Raw genomic sequence first — 21,307 nt, 5'->3', positions numbered from 1 at the left:
CATCTGAAGCCACATACCTGAACTGCTTTCAAGCTTAGTTCTAAAATTAGCATGTGTATATACTAAGAAGAATGTTGCTATTTTTTTTAAAAGAAAAAGTACACAAATTATAAATAATGAAGGATAAAAATTTTAAAGACAAAATATAGGAACACCAAAATGCCACAAGTTTCAAATTATTTTCATGTTTTCTTAATACAAAATCAAATATTTCATTTTATCAGGAGTAAAAGCCTTGCCTATGCTATAAAAACTTATGCTCTAGAATTAAATATCAATGCAAGAATATGAAATGACTAAATGGAATATCATTTTAGCAAAAAAAAAAAAAAAAAAAAACAATACAAGCACATTAAGAAAAGGCCATTTTTATAGCTGGTAATATTAAATCTTAAAAACCAACAAGCTTAGACAATAATGTTGTTCCTGATAGTGAGAGGAAGAGAGTATGTATATATATATATATGGCTACCATTTAAGACTACTCAAAAATTCACTTTTTGGATTCTTTATGTATGATCATCAATAATCATTTTGAAAAATTAAATGTATCAATGAAATTCTTGGTAGGGAAAAGTATACAGTGGATAAATTACCTAGATCAAAAAAGAACCGAGAGAAAAGCTCTTTAAGCTCTAACCTTAGTATCCAATGTAGCTTTCTAAGACGACTGGTTACAGTGGAGTTCTTAACAATAATATGAATCAATGAAAGAAGCCTCCACTGAAACCTTTCACCTTATCCCCATCTAACCTCCAGCCCAACCCCAACCACCTTACAGAGGGAAAGGTAGCACTTTTTATATTACTTGTAAAAATGTTTCAACTGCATCAGAAAAAAATTTTAAACTACATATTGTAATGAAAAAGTGCACCAATATTTAAAAACATGTAAGAAGTCATGCTGAGAGTCTACCCAATTTCACAACTTTAAGAGCCTATCAATAAAGTGTGGTAATACTATACTGATAGTGATGTACTAAGTACTTTCCTTGTCCAATGTTCTATTTCTTGACAAAGATATTACTTTCTTCTCTGCAGCTATTGATCCATGTGCTTAGATCCTTAATACTCATAATAGGTCAGCAGTTGGGAAGAAGACTGTCCCTTTACAAATTTGCTGTATTATATGGACTAAAATTACTAAATGTTGACTTTAGGATGGAAGAAAAGACAATTTATTATTGCCTACCTTGTGAATATTCTGACTGAAATAAGAGATTAAAGGGAACGGAGCTACTCTCCAGGAGTGAGTGCAAGAATTTATTTCCTAGGTGATAATCTATAAAATGCTGAAACAACAATGGAAGTTGCTCAAAGTTCTATATTGCTCTTTATAGTACCTTAATCTTTACTTATTTTGTTCTCCTTGCTTGTGAACAGATTTTTAGTGGATCATGAAGATATGATTAAATTCTCAAAAGGGATATGCACATAAATGTACACATGAAGCTATTCAAATTTATTGTATGGTGTTTATTTTAAAAACTAAAAGTCTACTACCTAGGATAGAATTGAAATTCTGGAACATGGATATCAGTAGCTATGATAAACACTAGTACTATATGCCTTGATGTGGTCATAAGAGCCACCATTTACTTTGAGGACTATAAGAAAAGATAAAGATATAAGAAAAGATAAACAATAAAAGAGATAGAGAGAGATAATAAATATTTCCTTACCTTTGGTCACACATTATAAAAAAGGCAACTAAAACAAACTGGAGGTACAAAAATCTAGTTCACTTCTCCTCCTGCCCTAATAATAGATACACATATACGTACGTGTGTGTGTGTGTGTGTGTGTGTGTGTGTGTGTGTGTGTGTATGAGATAGAGAGAGAGAGAGAGAGAGAGAAATTTCCTAGTATTTTTGCTATTTTGTTTTTTTCATTTTAAGATTTGGCAAGAGTAACAAAGTTTACTAGCTCATATGATGGATACCTAAGTAGAGTTCTAGTGGCTAAAGGAACCTCATAAAGTTGGAAGATTTTGGAGGAACTGGGAATAGATACCCTGTTGGAGTCTGGATCAGAAACAAAAAGGGCTAGCTCAAATTTAAAATGGGCCATAAACAAATAGAACAAAAGACTGAATATAACCTTAATCTTACTCAAATTCTTAGAGTAGCAGTTTTGAAATTCCTCAAATTTTCTCTCAATTTTGATTGTAATTATCAGGCAAGCTAATAATAGATACTGACAAAGAAAGGACTTAGAACATTCTGTAGTTTGTGGCTAAGTGAAACAACAGAGAACTCCAAATATTCAAATTGGAAGATACAGTATGGACCCAAACACATTTACCAAAGAAATTAAAATCATTTTAAGTACCATTAAGACACAGGGTAGTTAAAAGCTGGGGGGAGGGGAAGCCATCTTTTCCATTGTGGAATGGTAAAAAAACAAAGCAAAATTGAGAATTAGCTATTGGGGGTGGTAGTGAGTGGAGGGCTTACACAGAAAAATCTAAAGCTTCATTTTTATTATTATAGAAATGTCTAAATAGTTGAAAGGTCTTTTATATAATGTATACTGCACATTTGCCATTTTTACATCAAACTTACAAATATATCATCCATTTGACAAATTGGGTAAACTAAGGCACAGATATCTAATAACTTGTCCACTTTGCCTACATTATCAAAGTTAAGGGGACAGTATTTCTATTAGTCTCATATATATGTAGGCTACACTGGCTCTATAATAATTATCTATAGATTCATCCTTATCTGTGAATAACAATACTAAAAAAAATTATCTTTCAATACTTACAATAAATGTGGTCTTTGGAAAAGTGTATATATATATATATGCATGCAGTACTTTATCAAATATAGTAGAACCCTCTGTAGAGAATATGGCTAATACCAACCTTAAAAGTCATGTCATGTCATACTTTAGAGGACATAATTTTGCTTGCATTATATCAAAAAACACAAATATTGTATTTTAGTAGAAATTAGAATTTGAATAAGAGCAACTGGTTTTCTGTAAGGGTCCTCTTGCTTCCATCTTCAGGCTTGAAACTAAAAATGCATGAAAACAAGCCTCCATTGTATGTTAAGATGGATGGAATATATATGTATTTAGAAATTTTCTCAACAGATAACTTCTACTAAAGGTATCTTTATAAAATATACACTGGTCAAAATAAGTTATTAACAATTCTAGCAAAAATATTCAAGAACAAGTGATAAGACCTAACTATTTCTGCTAGCAAATAATTGAGAACTCGAGAGATTCATCTCAACAAAAGCATAAAACTAAGTACATATTCAAATGTTTATGAAGTTTGGGGGTGAAATAGCTTAATTGAAAAGTCAGAATATGCTAAGAGTAAAAGTAAAATTTAATGTATGGAAATTTAAAGGCATCAATGTTTCTGAGAAAATACCATAGCAAAATTATGTTCACTTCACAAAGCAAAATCTGACAATGCTACACAAACAGCATCAAGACTATATCATAAATGTCTAAACACATACAACACACAAATAAAATGAAAATTCACCCTTTGTTACTGACTTTTTTTGTGAATTCCTAGATCTAAAATTACTGACCATACTCTGCTGGTGCTGAATCACACATTTTACACAAAATAACTTCTCAAAGTCTACCAGGAATCAAAAAAAAAAAAAAAAAATTGAGGTATTGTTCATTAGTGCATTAATTTTAAAGGTTAATGAAAAAAGGATAATAACTATTAATTGATATATTATGATTTGAAATCTGGAAAAGGGAAAATTAAAATTTTAAGTTATTTTCACAAATGGGTATTGAGGTTCAAATGAAAAATATCTATAATGTAGTACCTGGAAAAAAAGTTGCATGTAAAGTATATATATACACTGAATACTCCACCTCCCCAACAAAACAAAAACAAACAAAACAAGCCTGTTGTTACATTAATTAATATATGTAATTAAAAGGCTATCACTTTGGACTTAAAATTCCTAAGTGTTAGATCATAAGCCTTCCCACATCACCTTTCAACCCATATAATCAGAACACATTTAAACAATTTTTAGTGGCACATGATAACATTTTAATGCTAAAATGACAGAAAACAAATACCCTGAACTATTCCCCTTAATTGCCCTCCCATCTCCACCCTGCATTTTGGTCGGCATGGTAGAGATGATGCAGGCCATAGCTGTCATGCCTACCTGCGGCTCCTTGTGGAGGTTCATCTGTGCGCGCAGCTGATGAGTTCACTCCATCCTGGTTGCTGTCAGGGTCCGCCATCTTCTCCTGTCGGCGAGCTTCAGCCGCTCCTCTTTTGCCCAGGCCAGAGCCTCGCCGACTAGAGGGACAAACGCCGCCATATGCACTATTACCAGTTAGGCAAAGCAATCAAGAAAGAAGAACTGTGTTCTAGCAAATATAGCACAAACTCACACTGTAAAAATGGGAAGGCCAGAGTAATGAAAGCTGGAAGCTATTTTAGAAATCATCTAGTCCAATTTGTTAACTTTATAATTTTCATAAGAGAAATAGCTGAAAGGCCAGGAGAATTAGGGTGACTTACTCAAAATTACAGAAACAAGTAGCTAAACCTTGAAAAGGGCTTGACAGAAAATTTCCTTGACAGGAAAGTTCTTTCCACTAAAGGTACCTTTTAATTTTTTTTTTTTTGCTTTAAACTGTGGAATATTTCATAGGCAATCAATTTTTGGACCAACAAACTGATCCAATCACAAAAAAGTCAAAATTATAATAAACTAATGCTACAATATAATAGAAAATTAAGTTTCCTCATTTGTTTGTTCATTTGTTTTTTCTTTCCATTTTTAAAAATCAAGCAAATGATTCTGGAAAAATACAGTTCCAGAGAGATTTTTGGAATAATGATGTCAATAGTAGGCACATAGTTTAGCAAACAGAAAGACTACTAAACAGAACTTTTCTTGCTGAGGCTGGACTTTAAAATTTCCCTATTTTGGGAAGCAGGTAGGTGGTGCAGTAGGTAGAACACTAGCCCTGAATTCAGGAGGATCCGAGTTCAAATCTGACCTCAGAGACACTTAGCACTTTCTAGCTGTGTGATCCACTTAACCCCAATTGCTTCAGTAAAAAAAAAAAAAAAAGAAGAAGAAAAAGAAAAAAATTTCCTTATTTTTTTTCAGATTACAGATTTTTAGAATGTCAATTTTTCTACATTCATTACGGACAGGTCTTTGTTAAATTTCTGTGCCATTCAAGGAACAACCAAGGCCCTTATGAACCAGATCAAAAATAACCCCCCTAAACAATAATAAAAATTAAAAAACAAACTAGTCTTTAGTCTCTTTTAAAGAAAATCAGATACCCAAAAGCAGACCGTAAATCATATTCTATTAAGTCATGCTTATAGACTCGAGAGTTCAATGCCATATTGTTTAAATCAATATATTATCATATATGTGCCTTTAGCAATAATGTAACAACAAACATTACAATATTTAATTTAACTGAATACAACATTTACCAAGAACACAATGTGTACAGGTTTCTGTGCTAGTTGGTTGAACCAAGAGAACATTTAAATAACATGGGGTGATTATGGAATTTATAATCCAGTAGGGGAAAAGTCATCAACACAGATTAATAAACACACTATCTGTTCAATAAAAGAGTATTTATAAAATGAAGACTTATTTCAAAATTTAGCCAGGACTTTCACATAATTTATTTGAAAGTCAAGGATGGCTTCATAAATAAAAGAATCTGAGATTAATAGGAATTTAAAAACCAAATTATTGAGAAGACATTCCATATATAGGGAATAGCTTACGGGAGGGTAAAAATGGCAAAGTGCCAAGAATATTCAGAGTAGTCCACATTAGCTAGATAGTAGAGGTACAATGAAATCAAAGCTAACAATAGTACTAGGTAAAGACAGGTAAGGCATGAAATGTTAGGCAAACAAATCTGAATTTTACTTAGTAGACAAAAGGGAATTCCTTAGGATTTTTGAGCAGAATGGTTAATTATAAAAAGTAATGTAAAGAACAAACTGAAGAGATCAGATGAGATACCTCTTAGGAAGTAACTAAACAGTAATGGGGGCCATTAGGAGAAGGAATGCTATTTGAAATAAAGATGAAAGGGCAGGTACAATAAAATGTTATAAAAATAGCATCAATGGAGTTAAGATATGAAAGGTGAGAGAAAAAGGGAAAGCATTGGAAATTCAACTAAGGTGTCAAAATAGCAGATTTTCACTAGAAATTTACTAAGTTGGAGGAAGTCTTGAAAGAAAAAAAAAGCAGTTTGATGAACAGGAGAGAAATTTCAAATTAATGATGTAAAACAAGACAATGATGAAACATTAAAAAATTTTAAAACACTGAACTCAATCTCCTTGTCATTGGTAAGAATTTAACAGGTACTATGTACTTATGTTCTTTATATTGAACTATTACAATGACTTTGTCAAAACAGAAATGTGTTTAAATACTTCCAACCAAAGAAAAATTTCAAGTCATTTAAAAACGTCAATAGATCATGATTCAACTATCCTCTACACATACTTTCACAATATCACTTCAGGAAGGAAAGAAGAAAATAAGTAACGTAGACTGTAACAAAACACTACCATGATGCTCAGCAAGAATTGAAGCAAACTTTTTAAATTTTTTTTCCTGTTTTTGTGTTTTCTTTTGTTAACATGGCTAATATCCAATGAGTATTTTGCATGACTTCCCATGTATAATTGACAAATTGCCTAACCAGAAGGAATGGGAAAGAGACATGAGGGTAAAAGAGTATTTAGAACTCAAAAAAAATAAAATAAAATAATAATAATAATAATATTAAAAATCTTAAAAGTCAAATTAGGAAATATTTAATGAAATAACATTTTTGTAGTCTAACAATAACTTATATAGAACAAATTTTAAATAACCATGCAATTAATTCACTAAATAAGGAAGTTTAGATAGTATAACTTGAAATATATTTAAATACAGGGAGTTCTTTCTACATTTTAATCAGATTATACACATTTTTACCCAGCCTTTGAAAATTTCTGTTAAAGAAAGTCACCAAATGTTTGCCTAATTTTAAGAGTTTATCTGGGAAGGTTATACATACTATCTAACAAATGGTAGGGCTAAATGACTAATAAATCAACCTAAAGAATACAAACGGGGTAGCTAGGTGGCACAGAGGACAGAGCACCACCCCTTAAGTCAGGAGAACCCAAGTTCAAATCTGATTTCAGACTTAATTCCTAGCTATGTGACCTTGGCAAGTCACTTAATCATAATTGTCTCAGCCCCCCCCCCCCCAAAAAAAGAAGAAGAATAAAAAGCCTATTTTTCTACTCTCACATTCATATATCAGCTATATATTTAATGCAGTGTACTCCAGCGTCAATTTAGGAAATATTAGAAAGTTTTATTAATTTGAATGAGTTAAACAGATAACTATGAAAATTTAAATACTAGTGGGTTTTTTCATACACACACACACACCCCTCCAAAAATCAATTTTAAAAAAAAAAAAGAGAGGGAATAGGAGGTGGGGTATAGAAGGGTATGTAAATTAATGGGAAACAAGATATTCCAATCTTATGTATGTGTCTGTCAACATGTACTTTTTATGTGTGTATGAATGTTACATATGTATGTTTGTACATATGCATATGTAAGCCTAAATATATCTGTGGTAAACTGCATCCTGCTTGAAGGAGTGGGGGGAGTGCTTTTCCCACAACATCACTTCTGAAAAAGTTAAAAGGCTATTTTTATAATAGCAGAAGATAGGAATGTTTAAGCTTTTAGAAGAGGATGTCCTATGGGCATGATAGAGGATGCCTTACTCTTACTAATTTTCTAACCTCTGATTCCCCAATCATTTTCTCTTTGTGTAATTTTCCTTCCTAGGTAAACCTATTGCCTACTAGGAATATTAATAAGTGCTCTAGATGCTAAAATTTAATTTGCTAGTCTAATCTAATATATTCAGTCTTCAAAAAATTTAGGATGTATTAAAGTTTTGGGGGGGTTATTTGTCCCTTAATTTCCTAACAAATAAGGTAACCACTCGTTTCACATGAACTTAGAAGGTAGGACTTCCCATAGTTCAATTTGTCAGCTTTTCACTTTGAAATTAAATCACAGTAACAATCATTATTACAGTCATGAAAAATTATTTGAGGACTCTAAAAATACATTAAAATTTTAATTTTAAGATATTCCCCACAACCTTAGCCTTACAGTGATGTGTATTATAAGTGCTTATGTGTACTCCTCAGCCAAAAATATTTCAAACACTGGCCCAGAAATTTAATATTGAAGGATCAGGTTAGTTAAAGTGTGAAGGGCTGTCCAGAGTCTGGAATGGCTAAAATACAGCAAATCTGAAGACAAACTTCTTAGGCACTCAGAGGTTGCCCTTTTTCCTTCCCACAGTCACTCTCCTCCAAAGAAAGTATGAATTTTTAAATACTTAAATTTCATAAAGAACAGATCTTTCATGAAAACAGCTTTATCATTTGATTTGATATCATAATGAAAGATATTCAATAAAGTCACATGAATCTTGAGATGAAAATTAACTACAGTTATTTATTGAAACCAAAGGTAGCTTGAGCCGAAGTCAAAAGCTAATTGGTAGAAATCAACTTTAAAAATAAGAGATAATTACCTTCATATAGAGAGAAAGAAGAATTCAAGATACTTTTTAACCTATTAAGCAACATCAAAGTCTATTTCCTCAGCAGCATGCAAACAGGTAATTTTTGACTTTCTGTTCTTAAAAAGGAAAGAACCAGGTCTTCTAGAAAGGAGGGAAAACTAATGTTTTTCATTTAGTTTCAATTTAGGTGTCAGGAAGAGAAAAATAAATAGCAAAATAAGGGAATCACCAATAAATGCTTATAATCCCCAAAGTGGCTAGGGACAAGAAAAAAAAGAGCTTTTAAGTCTAAGTAAAAATTGTGCTAAAGAAAGGTGTTTCAAGTATTTATCTAAAATTGCACTCAAAGAAAAGGACGTGCTTTATTGATTTATATTAAAATTTTATTCTTAAAAAATGTTATTTTAAAATTTTTGTTATTTAAAAATGTTAAGAGATGTTATGTTCTTCAACATTATGCTTAACAGCTTAAGCCTCAATGCTTGGACCAACTGATTAAACCGCAGTGATAGAAAAAAACTTAACAGGCACAGAGAAAACAGAAAAATGACAAATGAAAAATGAGGGTGATGAACTAGTAAGCTAAAAATCACAAACAGAAACAGAAATTAATTAAAGAAAACCTACCATCCAGATCACATGTTGACAATTAACTGACCTACCCACTGAGTGTCCCAGACTAACTGTGAACAACTCTAAGATGCTGATGGGCATTGGGAGAAGACTTCCTCTTTAGGGAAAGTGACATTACATGAACAGTGTTATGATGAGAATAAGGAAGGAATCCTCAGCAAAACAAATGTTAATAATTACCTGGTACTAGCACAGGAGCCCGTGGTCTTTTGGCGTGTGCTCCGCCGCAAACTGGGGAGCTCAGCAGGTGGTGACTCACTGCGCTTCTTAGAAGGTTTTCTTAAACCTATATATTAAAAAATGCCAGAGAAGTTTTAGGCATAAAAATGGACAAGAACTAAAGTCTTATGACATCTGAGTGCAGATCAAAGCAGACTATTTTTCATAATTTTTTTCATTAGGTTTTTATTTTCCTTGGGTCTGTCTTCTTTCACATGACTAAATACAGAAATACATTATGCATGATTGCTTTATCATTTTGCTTACTGTCTCAGGGTGTCATGAGAGGGAGAAAAAAAATATGGAACTCAAAAAAAAATTTTAAATAAATGTTAAAAATTGTCTTTACATGCAATGGAATGTGGTGTGTATATGTAGAAAGCACCTCCCAAATATATAAATAAGTAAAATAAAATAAAAATCTTAGTGAAAAAAGGAAACTTGATGGCACCACAACTGAAATGATATACCCAAGCTCCTATCATTCAAAGTCCCTAAGCATCACCTCCCTTCTTTTCAAGCACTTCTGCCCTGGAGTTCAGTTCAAGCTCTATGTTCTCCTCCCCATCAATCGCACAGCTCCTCATCTCAATAACTTGCCAATCCCAGAGTAAAGTATATCTTAAGTTCCATCTCTCAGTCTTTCCCATACTTGGGTCTATTCTTTCTCCACTACCTGCCTGTTCTATTATGCAGCTGATTCTGAGCAGTCTAATGTTCTACAATGTATAAGTTATTCCCAACCAGACCTTGATTCTTTCAAAATTTTCAATCTAGCAGATGTGAGATATAAAAAGCAAGGTTAATGGATCCTGACTTGGGTTTCATGTGACTTTGTTATAAACTCTAGAAAGAGGTGTGGGGATGGAAGAAAAAAAGTATTATAGCAAAATTACATTAAACTGGTCAAACTATACCATGAAATTTTTATTACCCATAGAAAAAAGTGCTTAGGAAGGAGAGAGCAAAAAGATTTTGGATGATTTAACTACTTAAGTGAAATGAGAATTTTACCTTAATTATTTATGTATAAAAGGTTACCTGTAACCAGAAATTAATTACTTGTACTAAAAACCAGCATTAATGCAGGATTGGAAAAGTTTCTCATTCTATTAATCCCCCAGACACATTTGTTTATTGTTTATATGTTTATTATTTGTGAGGGACAATGTATGAGGGACCCTCCTGTGAGGAAAAGAGTTGAGATTATTCTTGCAAGTAGTAAATATTTTAAAATACATATCCTATAATTTAGACTACTACTCTTGTCCCCTTTTCTTCTTGCAATAGTTAACCAGAATTAATGAAAACTTGTGCAAATATCTAAGCATTCTCATCATGACATGCCTGATTCACTTTTGGCACAAAAGAGGAGTATACAAAGAAAACAAGGTGACAAGATTTATGTGGCAAAACAAAAAAGCACAGCTTAAAAAGGTTTCTCAAGTTTTAGTTTATCTTTGGCCATGAATATATATTCCAACAATAAACTAACAGCAAATAATCATCTATTGAAAACACTGTTAATAATGAGCTACTTCACATTTGAAATGTCTCTTTCAAATAGACTCTAGGAGACTAATTATTCCATGAGCTCACAAACCTTTGGCTGACATCACAAAACATTTCATCTTGCTCTTGGGAATCTCCTAGCTATTTGAACATTTTGATTGGGAACACTGATTGACCAATAAACCACCTTCCATATAACTGGGCTTTAATATTAAGGTATTCATTATTTTCTAATTTTTTGTAAAAACTTAAAATACCTACCTAAAGAATTGGTGAGGAAAAAAGTAAGATAGTATTAAATACTTTAGTTCATGAGAAAAAGGCATCATAAGTGCCACTATATATCATTATTAAATCCTCCAAGAAACCTAATTATAATCTGGCTTTCAGTTATGTTACAGTTTATATAGTATCCATATTAACAATGTCATTAATACCAATAATTTTATTCAATACCAAGATACTGTCATACATATCATGATAAAAAAAGGATAAAAGTTCAAACAATTATTTCTATTATAAATATACGTATAACAAATTATTCAGCACTTAATTTCAAGTTGGTGATATGTTCCTTACCACTTTTTTACATTTGTATATAGTAACAATAAATGGGATATTAAACTTAATGTAATAATGCTAAAGAACAAAGAATAGAAAAACTAAGATTTATAATAGCCATCACAATCACACTGCAAAGGAAACTGATGGCTGAAGCAGATTGGCTGAATTATCACTGCTCCTGTATCAGTCCCTCAAAGCAGTACAGTAAGTATTTTGACATATCCTATTCTTTCTTTCTTTCCCCTTCCCCTCTTTTTCTATCTCCACCCTCCTCGCTCGACATTATTAAAGAGTGTAAATAAATAGTTTAATAATACTCCCCCCCCTCTCTATTAAGGAGATCACATTATTTCTACCATACCTAGTAAGTTAGAATGATGTTCGTGTTCTCTGCTCTATAGCTAAAATTGAAGATATTAGTATGACAGTAATGTTTTGAAATTTTTAACAGTAAAAGCTTCCAGATTCAATAATTCTAAAACATTTAAATGACACATACATGTCACTTTTCAGACTGACTGCAAAGCTCTATACACCTAAACAGAAATATACTTTCTCTTGATTAGCTGCATGAGTTTACTTTCTAGCTAGTATGACAAGATCTTTTCTTTTAACTTTTCCTAAAAACAAACAAGCCCAAGGCCATTCACTTACCATAGGCCTGTGTATGTGGGAAAGAATGAACTTATTTTAATATCGGTTAATTAAACTAAAAATTAAATTTGCAGAATTCTATGTATTAAAAATGTAATTATTTGTACCCCTGCTTTCTTCCCTCTCCCCCAATTAGGGTTTTTCATTCCTCTGTATCTGTGAATACACAAATGTGTAAAATGTGGTTTGCTGAAATTTATCATCACTTTCTTACTCATCAAAAGCTATTTTTCAAATATGGAATGTCAAGGGACTATTTAACTTGGTGCATATGCCAATCTGCAGAGTAAAATGTAAAACTTATGGGGAGGCAGATAAGAAGAGAAGAGAGAGGTTGAGGGCTGAAGGTTTGATAGGAAATAACCTGGTTTGATTTTTTTTTAACTTATACTTACCATCAAGAACAGATATTACAATGCTACCATCATCAACTTCAGGCTGATAGACGATACAATTTGACTTAACCTGCTGCTTAAAAAGCTGTTTTTAATCACCTATCACAAACCAGCATTTCTTTGACTAGGCATATGTAACTTTCTTCAAGTGACTGTGTAATATAAGTTTATTGTAGCAAATTAAATGGATTCAGATAAACAATCAAATAAAATGAGATCTTATGAGAGCATTTAACAATTTAAAGAGGATTGTGATTCTTTACTGGATTCAAAAGATTCTTTTCCAGCTTGGATCATTATGCTCTTCAGTTCTATTATACATCTACTTTACTGCTGAATCCTAAATACTCCAAAACCTTTCCATCTGACCCGCAGCTAAAACTTACAACATATGTCATTTTCCCATCTAGAATATGAGCTCCTGAAAAGCAAAGCCTATCTGGATTTCCTATTTGTCTTCCTAGCACTTAGCCAAGTGATTTGCACATGGTAAGTACTTTTTAATAAGTGCCCTGCTTACTGCTATTTCTATGCCTTTTCTCATGCTATTCCTATTCCACTCACCTGGAAAACCCTTTCTCTTTCTCTCTGCACCAAGCTAAATTCTACAATTCCTCCAAGACCTCCATGAAAGAGAACTATGCTTGATACAGAACACGGTAGTGGTTGGTGAGCTTGGTTGGTTAGAACACTGTGCTAATGAGGCAGAGGTCCTGGAATGAATCCTTAGGGTAGTTCAGGTGGCTTTTCTCCCTTTCTTCCTTCAGCTCTGCCAGTACCTTGTCCTGTCAGGGCCATCCACAGCCCTAAATAAAAAGAAAATATGCTTGCTGGTCCCCAAAACTTGCTTCACTTCTATGTCTCTGGTATCTGATATTCTCTCCACCTGCAATGCCTTCTTAATGATTTATGTCATTCTCCAAGTTGGCTTTAAGAGGCTTCTCCAATTAAGCCCACCCAAATGAATGACTTTCCTATCCATTTCTCCACAATTTTTGCCTATCACTTTATATAAATATTTTAAATACTCTAACAAAGATTAACTGAACTCTAGCCCACCCAAATGAATGACTTTCTTATCCATTTCTCCACAATTTTTGCCTATCACTTTATATAAATATTTTAAATACTCTAACAAAGATTAACTGAACTCTAACATTTTACCTAATACCTTTCTTAAAATGAAGCAATCTAAGATTATTACCAAACAATTTATCCATTTATAAATAGCACTTCTTCAAAAATGCCCTTATGCTATTTTCACAGAACCAATTAATTCCTGGGGCAGCAGGGTATTATAATATTTCACTGAATACACAGAATATATGGAGAGGGTAGTCTTGAAATTAGGATAAAGTAAAATGAGAAGCTCCTGGGCTGCTAAGAACAACAAACCTGCAACTTGTTTAAAGCAAGGTAATTTTACTGCTTAGATGGTTTGCTTAGATCTTCAAAATCCTTGGGATCATTAAGCCAAACAAAAGTAAAATTATATTTAACAATTCCCATTTACTTGGAATAAACTATGAATAACAAAAGACTTTTAATAACAAAAAGAACCAGAAGAACCAAAACATTTGTTTTCTCATCATAAACTACTTAGTATGTTGACAATCATGGTACTGCTTTTATCCAATATAGTTGTCATATCAGAACTCCTGAATGACTATAACATCCCTGCAGCCCAGGAAATCCTAACAGCAAGTTCCAGAAATGATCCTTATCTGCCAACTTCTCTGTATAAAAGAAGATGATGCAGAAATTCCCTGTCTCTTGAGGAAATGACACAGCAAAGTTGCTTCATGCTTCTATCTTTAAAAAAAAAAAAAAAATCCTCCTACTACAAGACACTGACTTCTGAGGGAAAAAATTGTGTCCAAGGGGCTGGAAAAGGAAAAGGAAAAGAAAGGAGGTCTACTTTAACTGTCATGGTTCTCACAGGCACATCTGATCCACAATCAGCTATGGAAATTGTTAAAGACACTAGCAAAAAGCAATCAAAATTGGCTTTTTGAGGAAGAGACCTACATGGAGAATGGAGTGTGGATTGTTACAGCAAAGGTGACAAAAACAAACACCTTAACTGCCATGTTAATGTTACTAGGACAGACAGGCCCATTGGCCACACATATCTATTACTAGTTTTTTGTTTGTTTAAACATACAGGTTTAGTTCCTTCTAATATTTAACCAGAATAAAACTTGATGTTACTTAGTTGCAGAGCTTTAAGAAACATATTCTAAAGACAGAAAGTTCTTCAATCAAAATGGGAAATAAAATCCATGTAGCTGCCTATCTGCACAAGCAGCTGTAGAACACCTCTCTCCTTGGTAGATATTTTTCAGGAACTATAAGTGATCAAAAACATTCATCCTCTGAAGGGCAATCTTCTGGTAGCTGAAACTCTCCAAACTTAGCTAGCAAGCCCTCTGGGATCAGGTTTCTAGTCCAATGTTGGGCCTGCATTTGAAGCCTTTTCATTTAACTAGGTCCTGCCAAAACTTGTCTTGCTGCTGACAAAGTCTCCAAGAACCTAAGAGCTCTCCTCCATAACATGGTGAGGTAAAGGAATTTGATATCTTATACTTAAAGTAATCTAATTTAATGTTTGACTGCTAGCCTTCCTAAATAAATGAGAAACGGGCAAAGAAGCGAGTTACTATATACTCTAGCACTGAATAAAAAAGAAAAAGAATATTGGTTACTTCAACCATCAGAAACTGATAGATCTCAGAAACCCTCTTCCCTAAAAGAATAGCCTCTATTCCCAACAAAGAATGTTTCTAAATAACCTTTCCCTCTTTAAATGATAAAGACAAATGTTCCTGTGTCCAGGGCACCTCACACCACGAAACTTTTAGTTATGTTACTGGATAAAATCTGCTTCCCCCTTATAACAACATGAGAATGGAACACTACAGGGTTTTTTGGATGTTTTTTAAGTGGTCCTTGAAGGAGTGGAATAATCTTCAATGAAAGGAAAAGGTAGCTGGAGGGCTGGGAAAATGGCACAGAGAAGTGTTTTTGAATTCCATTATGGTAACTCCCCTGCCTCTTTCAAATACATACCCAAACAAACAGGCACATCCAAGATAGCAAAAAATGTCAGTGGGCCACCTTCACCCTGCCAACTCATCCCCAAGTTCCAAAGTTGAAGGGACTTCAGAGGAAACAAAATAATCCTTATGTGACACTATAGTCTTCCAATAATTGTAATTGTTATTATCTTTCCTTATTGGCAACAATTAAACTGCTTAGAAATAAAATCCATCTCCCAACCTCAACCCCACTGAGTTTCTCTACAGTAAACAACTTTGCTTTTACAAACAATGCAAATCCAGAAATCAGATACAAGAACTTCACATGTTTAGGGCACTCAGCAAATACCATTAAAAAGACAAAGTATTATTTAGGGCAAGAGATTAAGAAAATCAAGAAGCTTATGACTAATATAAACTGAACCAGTTTCCATTGTTTCTTTAGATATCAATTATTTGATATCTAAATCAAGATTTTTTGTGTATGTGGGCCTATTGACTTATTTGGGAAGAAAATATGGGAGTGGGGTAAAGACAGCTGCTGTTTGCTCAAATATTCCCCCCCAAAAAAATCTAAACTCACCACTTCGAAATGAAAGAATCTACAATTGCAATAGATTATGTTAAAGATCCCACTTTTTTAATTCCTACAAGACACAAATTAGAAATCAAGTTTCTCAACTTACTTGCTAATTTAGCTTGTAATCCTGAAGGTCCAGGTTTTGATGTCTCTGACTTAGAAGACCCTGGTAGAGACAGTTTTGTTTTAGGCAGGCTAACTTTGGGGCTAAAACGGGCAGCCCAATCAAACTTAGAAGAGCCACTGGTTTTACTCTGCTCCTTTTCCCGGCTACTTCTTCGGGGACTTGGACTTGATGCTGACCGGGAGCGCCTGGCTTTGTTTTGGTCTTTTCCTTGTTTCACTCTGGCCCCCTGTGGAACAGTGGAGGAAGCTGAGGCAACTGCAGAAGATGAGGAAGATGTCGAGGCAGAAGAAGAAGAATCAGTGATGGTGCTACACCCAGCTTTGGCTGAGGTGGCCGATTTTGAAGCCAGCTTGGTGGGTTTTGCTGATCGCTCTTCAGCACTAGTTGATTCAGACACTGAACCACTCTTTATACAAGAACTTTCTGTCCTTTTCCTTTTCTGACTTCGTGAACTACCGGTAGCTCCACCCTTTCTGGTGTGTGCCTTGCTTGTTGATGGCAATGGTGCAGATTTCAGCTGTTGCTCTTGGTCTAAATGTCTCTTCTTTGATTTAGAATGGGGTTTGTTGGTTTCTGAGGAAGGTTCGGTATGTTGGAGGGCTTTGGGTTTCTTAGCAGAGCTCGGAGAATTCGTCCTGTTGTAATCTGGACTGGCACTGCGCTTCACTCCTCGAGAACTGTCTTTCTTAGGCACTTGCCCCGTTTTTTGCTTTTCTGAAGTATTGGCTCTGTCTGGATCTTCTGGTTGTGGAACTATGACAGCAGATGATGAACTGCAGCTTCTATGAAGAAGATAATAAAGTTACTATGTATCTCCTGTTGAAGATTCCCAAAATGTCTAAGAAGCTCTGAAAATTTAAAGCTTCTTAAGTACCCACCATTTCCAAAAAGCCATATACAGAACAGAGCTTCACTACTGAATTCATATAAATAACTTTCTGCTTTGAACACAATTGTTTTCAAGCTCAAGCTGAACAGTGAAACACTATAAAAACATTATTGAATAGGATAAGTCCAGTACAGGAGTTTTTAGCCCAAAAGGCACTCTTAAATAAGGTTTCTTCTCAAAAACCAAGAATATGATTTTTTAAATTTGTTACAAGGGAAATCATAGAAAAATGACAATCAAGACAATATATCAATGTTCATTATTTTTTAAAATGAAAAAAGTACAGAACAAAATGTCAATACAGAGAATTGTGAGCAAAAAAGTAAAGGATTCTCCAAAGCTATATAACTAATAGCTGCTTTTTAGAAGACTTACCTCTGCTACCAACTAAATCTTAAATGAAGGTGAGAAGAGACATATAAAAATCATAAGCACAGCTGTTTCAAAAACAATTGAAATAAGTTGCAAGTTAATGGTAACAGAAAAATCTCAAAATCATATTAAGAGAAACTTTACTTTTCTATTAATTGTCCAAGACTCACTGAATATCAATGAATAGATGAAAATTTTTGATTCTAAAAGCTAAAACTTTTCCAAGGATAGTAAAACATCAATTCTAAAAGTTAAACTATTCCAAGGATAGTAAAACATTAAATACATAACATTAAAGTAACTAAATCACCTTAAATGATATGCAATTCTCAAGTGCAAATAATTATGCCTTGGAAATAGATAAGGAATGTGAAGATTTACCTTTTAGAAATGTGTCCCCTTGACTGTTCAGAAGTAGTATTAGACTGCACTTTGGGTGCCTTAGAAATAGATTTTCTACTCTCAGGAGGGCTATATGCCTTATGTTTTGCCTGCCCTAAATGTGACCTGTCAGCAGAAAACCAAAACAGAAAGCTATCAGGAAAATGAGATGTAAATACAATTCTTTGGGTAAAGTATTTTTAACATAAAATAGGAATGAAGATGCACAATTCTTTATTTTGGTTTTTCCTTTCTGTAAACACATTATCAAAAAAAGATTAAATTGCGAACTCTATAAAATAATACTAAGACACAAAGTTGCATTTTAAAAGTAAACAATCATGATTACTTAGAAGCAGTTAAGCTTTCATTTCACTTAGCAAAATTTTCATTTACAATTCACTTTACATACATTATTATGGCTGCTTAAAACTCCATCACTTCACAGCATATTAAGTATAAATGCATGATTTTTACAAACTGAGGCATTATTTTTCTTTTGCAAACTATGTACTCAAATGAGTGTCGTATAGAAAAAGTTGCTATGAAGTTTTCTGATTATTTTGTTAAATGATACTTCTCTACAGGTTCAAACAATGAAACTCAAGCTTATATAAGAACAGAGGGAGAGGAGCTACAGTTCCATAATGAATACTTTGAAGTATTATAATGCAGATTTTGAGGGATTAACTGCCCAGAAAGCCTGGTGTCAGTATGAAAGTGATATTCATTGAAAAGTCAAAACTTTTCTTCAGTCAAAAGGGGGGGGAAAAGCACCCTGATTCCAAAACCCAGAAAGTTTAAAGAATTGTTAGCAAGTGACACTATCCTGAAATGGTTCAGAACATTCACTACAGAAGCAGAAAACCTTTATTATAAATTAAATGCCTATGAAAGGTTTGGAGGGAGAGTAAGGTAAGAACAATGCTCCAGCTCCATTTTGTATTGAGCAACAAAAGGGAATATGCTTTCATATAATAATCAGTAAAACCATTAAATGTATTCATAGTGACAAAGAAACTTTTTTACCCCATAACAACAAGAAAGTTCCCCCAAGACAGGACAGAGGAAGAAGAGATGGGAATGGGCAAAAAGTAGGGAGGGAGAAACAGAGAAAATTATGCCTTTGACTACTGTAATAAACAAATGTTTCATTAACGACAAAGTTTGGTGGCTTTTAAAAAGAAGGAATCTCCTAAAAGTATCAAAAATTAAATCCCTTAAAAAACAACCACTATTCTACCAAACTGTATATTTAAGGCATGTCCAAAATCGATCATAGCTAAAAGCTTTGATTCCAAGACTTTTTCAGAAAGATTTCTTCCACCCCTTCCAATTTTTCTTATCTTCCAAAGTCTACATCCCTCAATGATTATATGTTGGGAGTTTTAAAATATTCCTTCTTTGGGCAGAAATTGCTTCTTGTACTTTGATATTTTACATGTTAAGATATAGAAAACTGATTCCAGATTTACTTTCTGAATGATAGCACTGTGCATTTTTGCACACCAAATAATGAATCTAAGGATCCAGCAACACACTAGGCATTTATTCTTAATATACTTAAAAAAACAACACAAGCTATATGCAGTCCTAACATTTAACTACAAGGTGATTTTTTTTTCCTATTAAAAAACTAAGTCCTTTCATTTCCTTAATATCTTAGGGGAGGGGAGAAGTGCTAGCCTGGTATAATTATTTTTTTTAATCCCTTAGAATACAAATTTTCAAAAAATAAAACTTAAAATGCTAATCCAGTTAGAATACTAAAAATAAATATTAAAATAAAAAAAAAAAAGAATTTACAGTTCCAAAACAAGCTATCTGCTCACCTACTGTACATCACACTTTTGACCACTCTCCAATTAGAGCTAACATTCCTTGCTTTTACATTTATATTAATTCCATCTATTACCCATCCTTTTTTCCTGCTAGTTTCTCATTACTTGATATAGTCTTCTTTCTAGCTAACAGCTACATAATTCATTAAAAAAAACTAATCTTTTTGTATTTAAAAAATAAAAATTCACCCTCCCCCATGTCAACTGTGATGGGGACAGTATGCAACAAGAATATATCTAAGGAGAATTCATAATTTTAAAAGTCATTTTGATTTTTCTCCCCTCTTACCTTTGTATAAAGAGGAATTGGAGGAGGTGGAAAGGAAGAAGAGACAATAAGAAGAAAATGGGGTTGCTATTCATCTATTCTATTCTTCTTAGTGATTACTTAGCATATCCAAGAAGAGGGAGGGAAGTTTGGCAAAATGTTGACTGTCTCATTTCCAGTGTTTAATAGATAAAATTGAATTAGGCACTTTGTTTGGAAGAAAGAAATTATCCAAAAGAATAACGCATTCCCAAACTGTAAGTCACTTGGCTTACTTTGACTAAATATAACAACTTAAAGTTCAATAAGTTAACTTCTGTGACACATAGCATGAATAGTTTAAAAGTTAAAAATCTCTGCCAATCCAAAAGATAAAAGGGAATTTACTTATTAGGTTAAAAGCTTCACTTTATAATTTACCATTTCATCAAAAATTATTATGAGATTCCCAGCTTAATTTTATAATGGCATAAATGTTGGAGTTTCAAATCTGCCATTAAAACCATCCCTATAGACAACTAGTGAGCAGATGTCACGGTAAATAATATCTTGAAACCCCAGCCAGAGGGATTTAGTTATTTAAGAGGAAGCTTCCATCCTATACTACTTTCACAGCACAAAGTGCAAAAGACATACTATATAAATAAGAATAGAGCTAACAGATGATTTGTGAAAGATTTTCTTAAATACATCGATCCAAGGTGTTTGTTTTATTTTCTCAAATCAGAGAAATAAAGTCTTACCACTTATTTAAAAAATAAAAAACTTTCTTAAAAGTAATAGTCAAACTAGGTGAATACTTTTGTTTCTCTGTCCCTATCTCAGGCATAATCCTTTTACTCAATACAAAAGCTTTGTAAAGACAATAGTTGCCTTACATTTCAAGCTCAAGTAACAACTGTCCTCACTTTACAAAGGTGATGTGACAAATGTACTGTTATTTTGGTGAAGAATCAAAGCCAGTGCTTTGGGAGTGAATCTAATTTAATCTAAGAATCTATTCATTCTAACCAAAATGTACTTGGATTAATATTGTGGATTATATATTTCAATACCAGTATGTGTATAAAAAACTGGATAGGTCATAAAGATAAGTTATTACAGCACAAAATTTGAATGTTGTAAATGTATTTCCACTTCTCCCTTAAAAGAATACTGGCATATACTGACACCAACCTTCACAATTTGCAAAGCAAGTCATGCCCCACAAGAA

The 21,307-nt window shown here is 33.2% G+C and overlaps 1 protein-coding gene and 1 long non-coding RNA gene across 10 annotated transcripts in view; one reads left to right on the top strand and one right to left on the bottom strand.

Moving 5' to 3' along the window:
• Positions 1-21,307, bottom strand: part of TRIP12 (thyroid hormone receptor interactor 12) — a 170,774-nt gene that overhangs the window by 64,556 nt on the left and 84,911 nt on the right. For 6 of the 9 annotated variants that reach the window (XM_051983370.1, XM_051983369.1, XM_051983372.1 and 3 more), the window contains exons 4-7: positions 17,986-18,111; positions 16,323-17,125; positions 9,435-9,540; positions 4,166-4,302 (exon numbers count right to left, since the gene is read on the bottom strand). In XM_051983370.1, the coding sequence (XP_051839330.1) occupies positions 4,166-4,302; positions 9,435-9,540; positions 16,323-17,125; positions 17,986-18,111 (1,172 nt within the window). The remainder of the gene's footprint in view (positions 1-4,165; positions 4,303-9,434; positions 9,541-16,322; positions 17,126-17,985; positions 18,112-21,307) is intronic. The other 3 variants (XM_051983375.1, XM_051983376.1, XM_051983377.1) reach the window with 1 other exon arrangement.
• LOC127553011 (uncharacterized) overlaps positions 11,147-21,307 on the top strand; it is a 32,935-nt gene continuing 22,774 nt past the window's right edge. Inside the window, exons 1-2 of the long non-coding RNA XR_007951644.1 lie at positions 11,147-11,201; positions 13,009-13,087. This is a non-coding gene — a long non-coding RNA (uncharacterized LOC127553011). The remainder of the gene's footprint in view (positions 11,202-13,008; positions 13,088-21,307) is intronic.

This window comes from Antechinus flavipes, chromosome 3 (assembly GCF_016432865.1).
Source record: "Antechinus flavipes isolate AdamAnt ecotype Samford, QLD, Australia chromosome 3, AdamAnt_v2, whole genome shotgun sequence".
In the NCBI taxonomy this organism is placed as follows: Eukaryota; Metazoa; Chordata; class Mammalia; order Dasyuromorphia; family Dasyuridae; genus Antechinus; species Antechinus flavipes.
The sequence above is the reverse complement of the archived record's forward strand: the minus strand, read 5'-3'. Positions and strand labels throughout refer to the sequence as shown.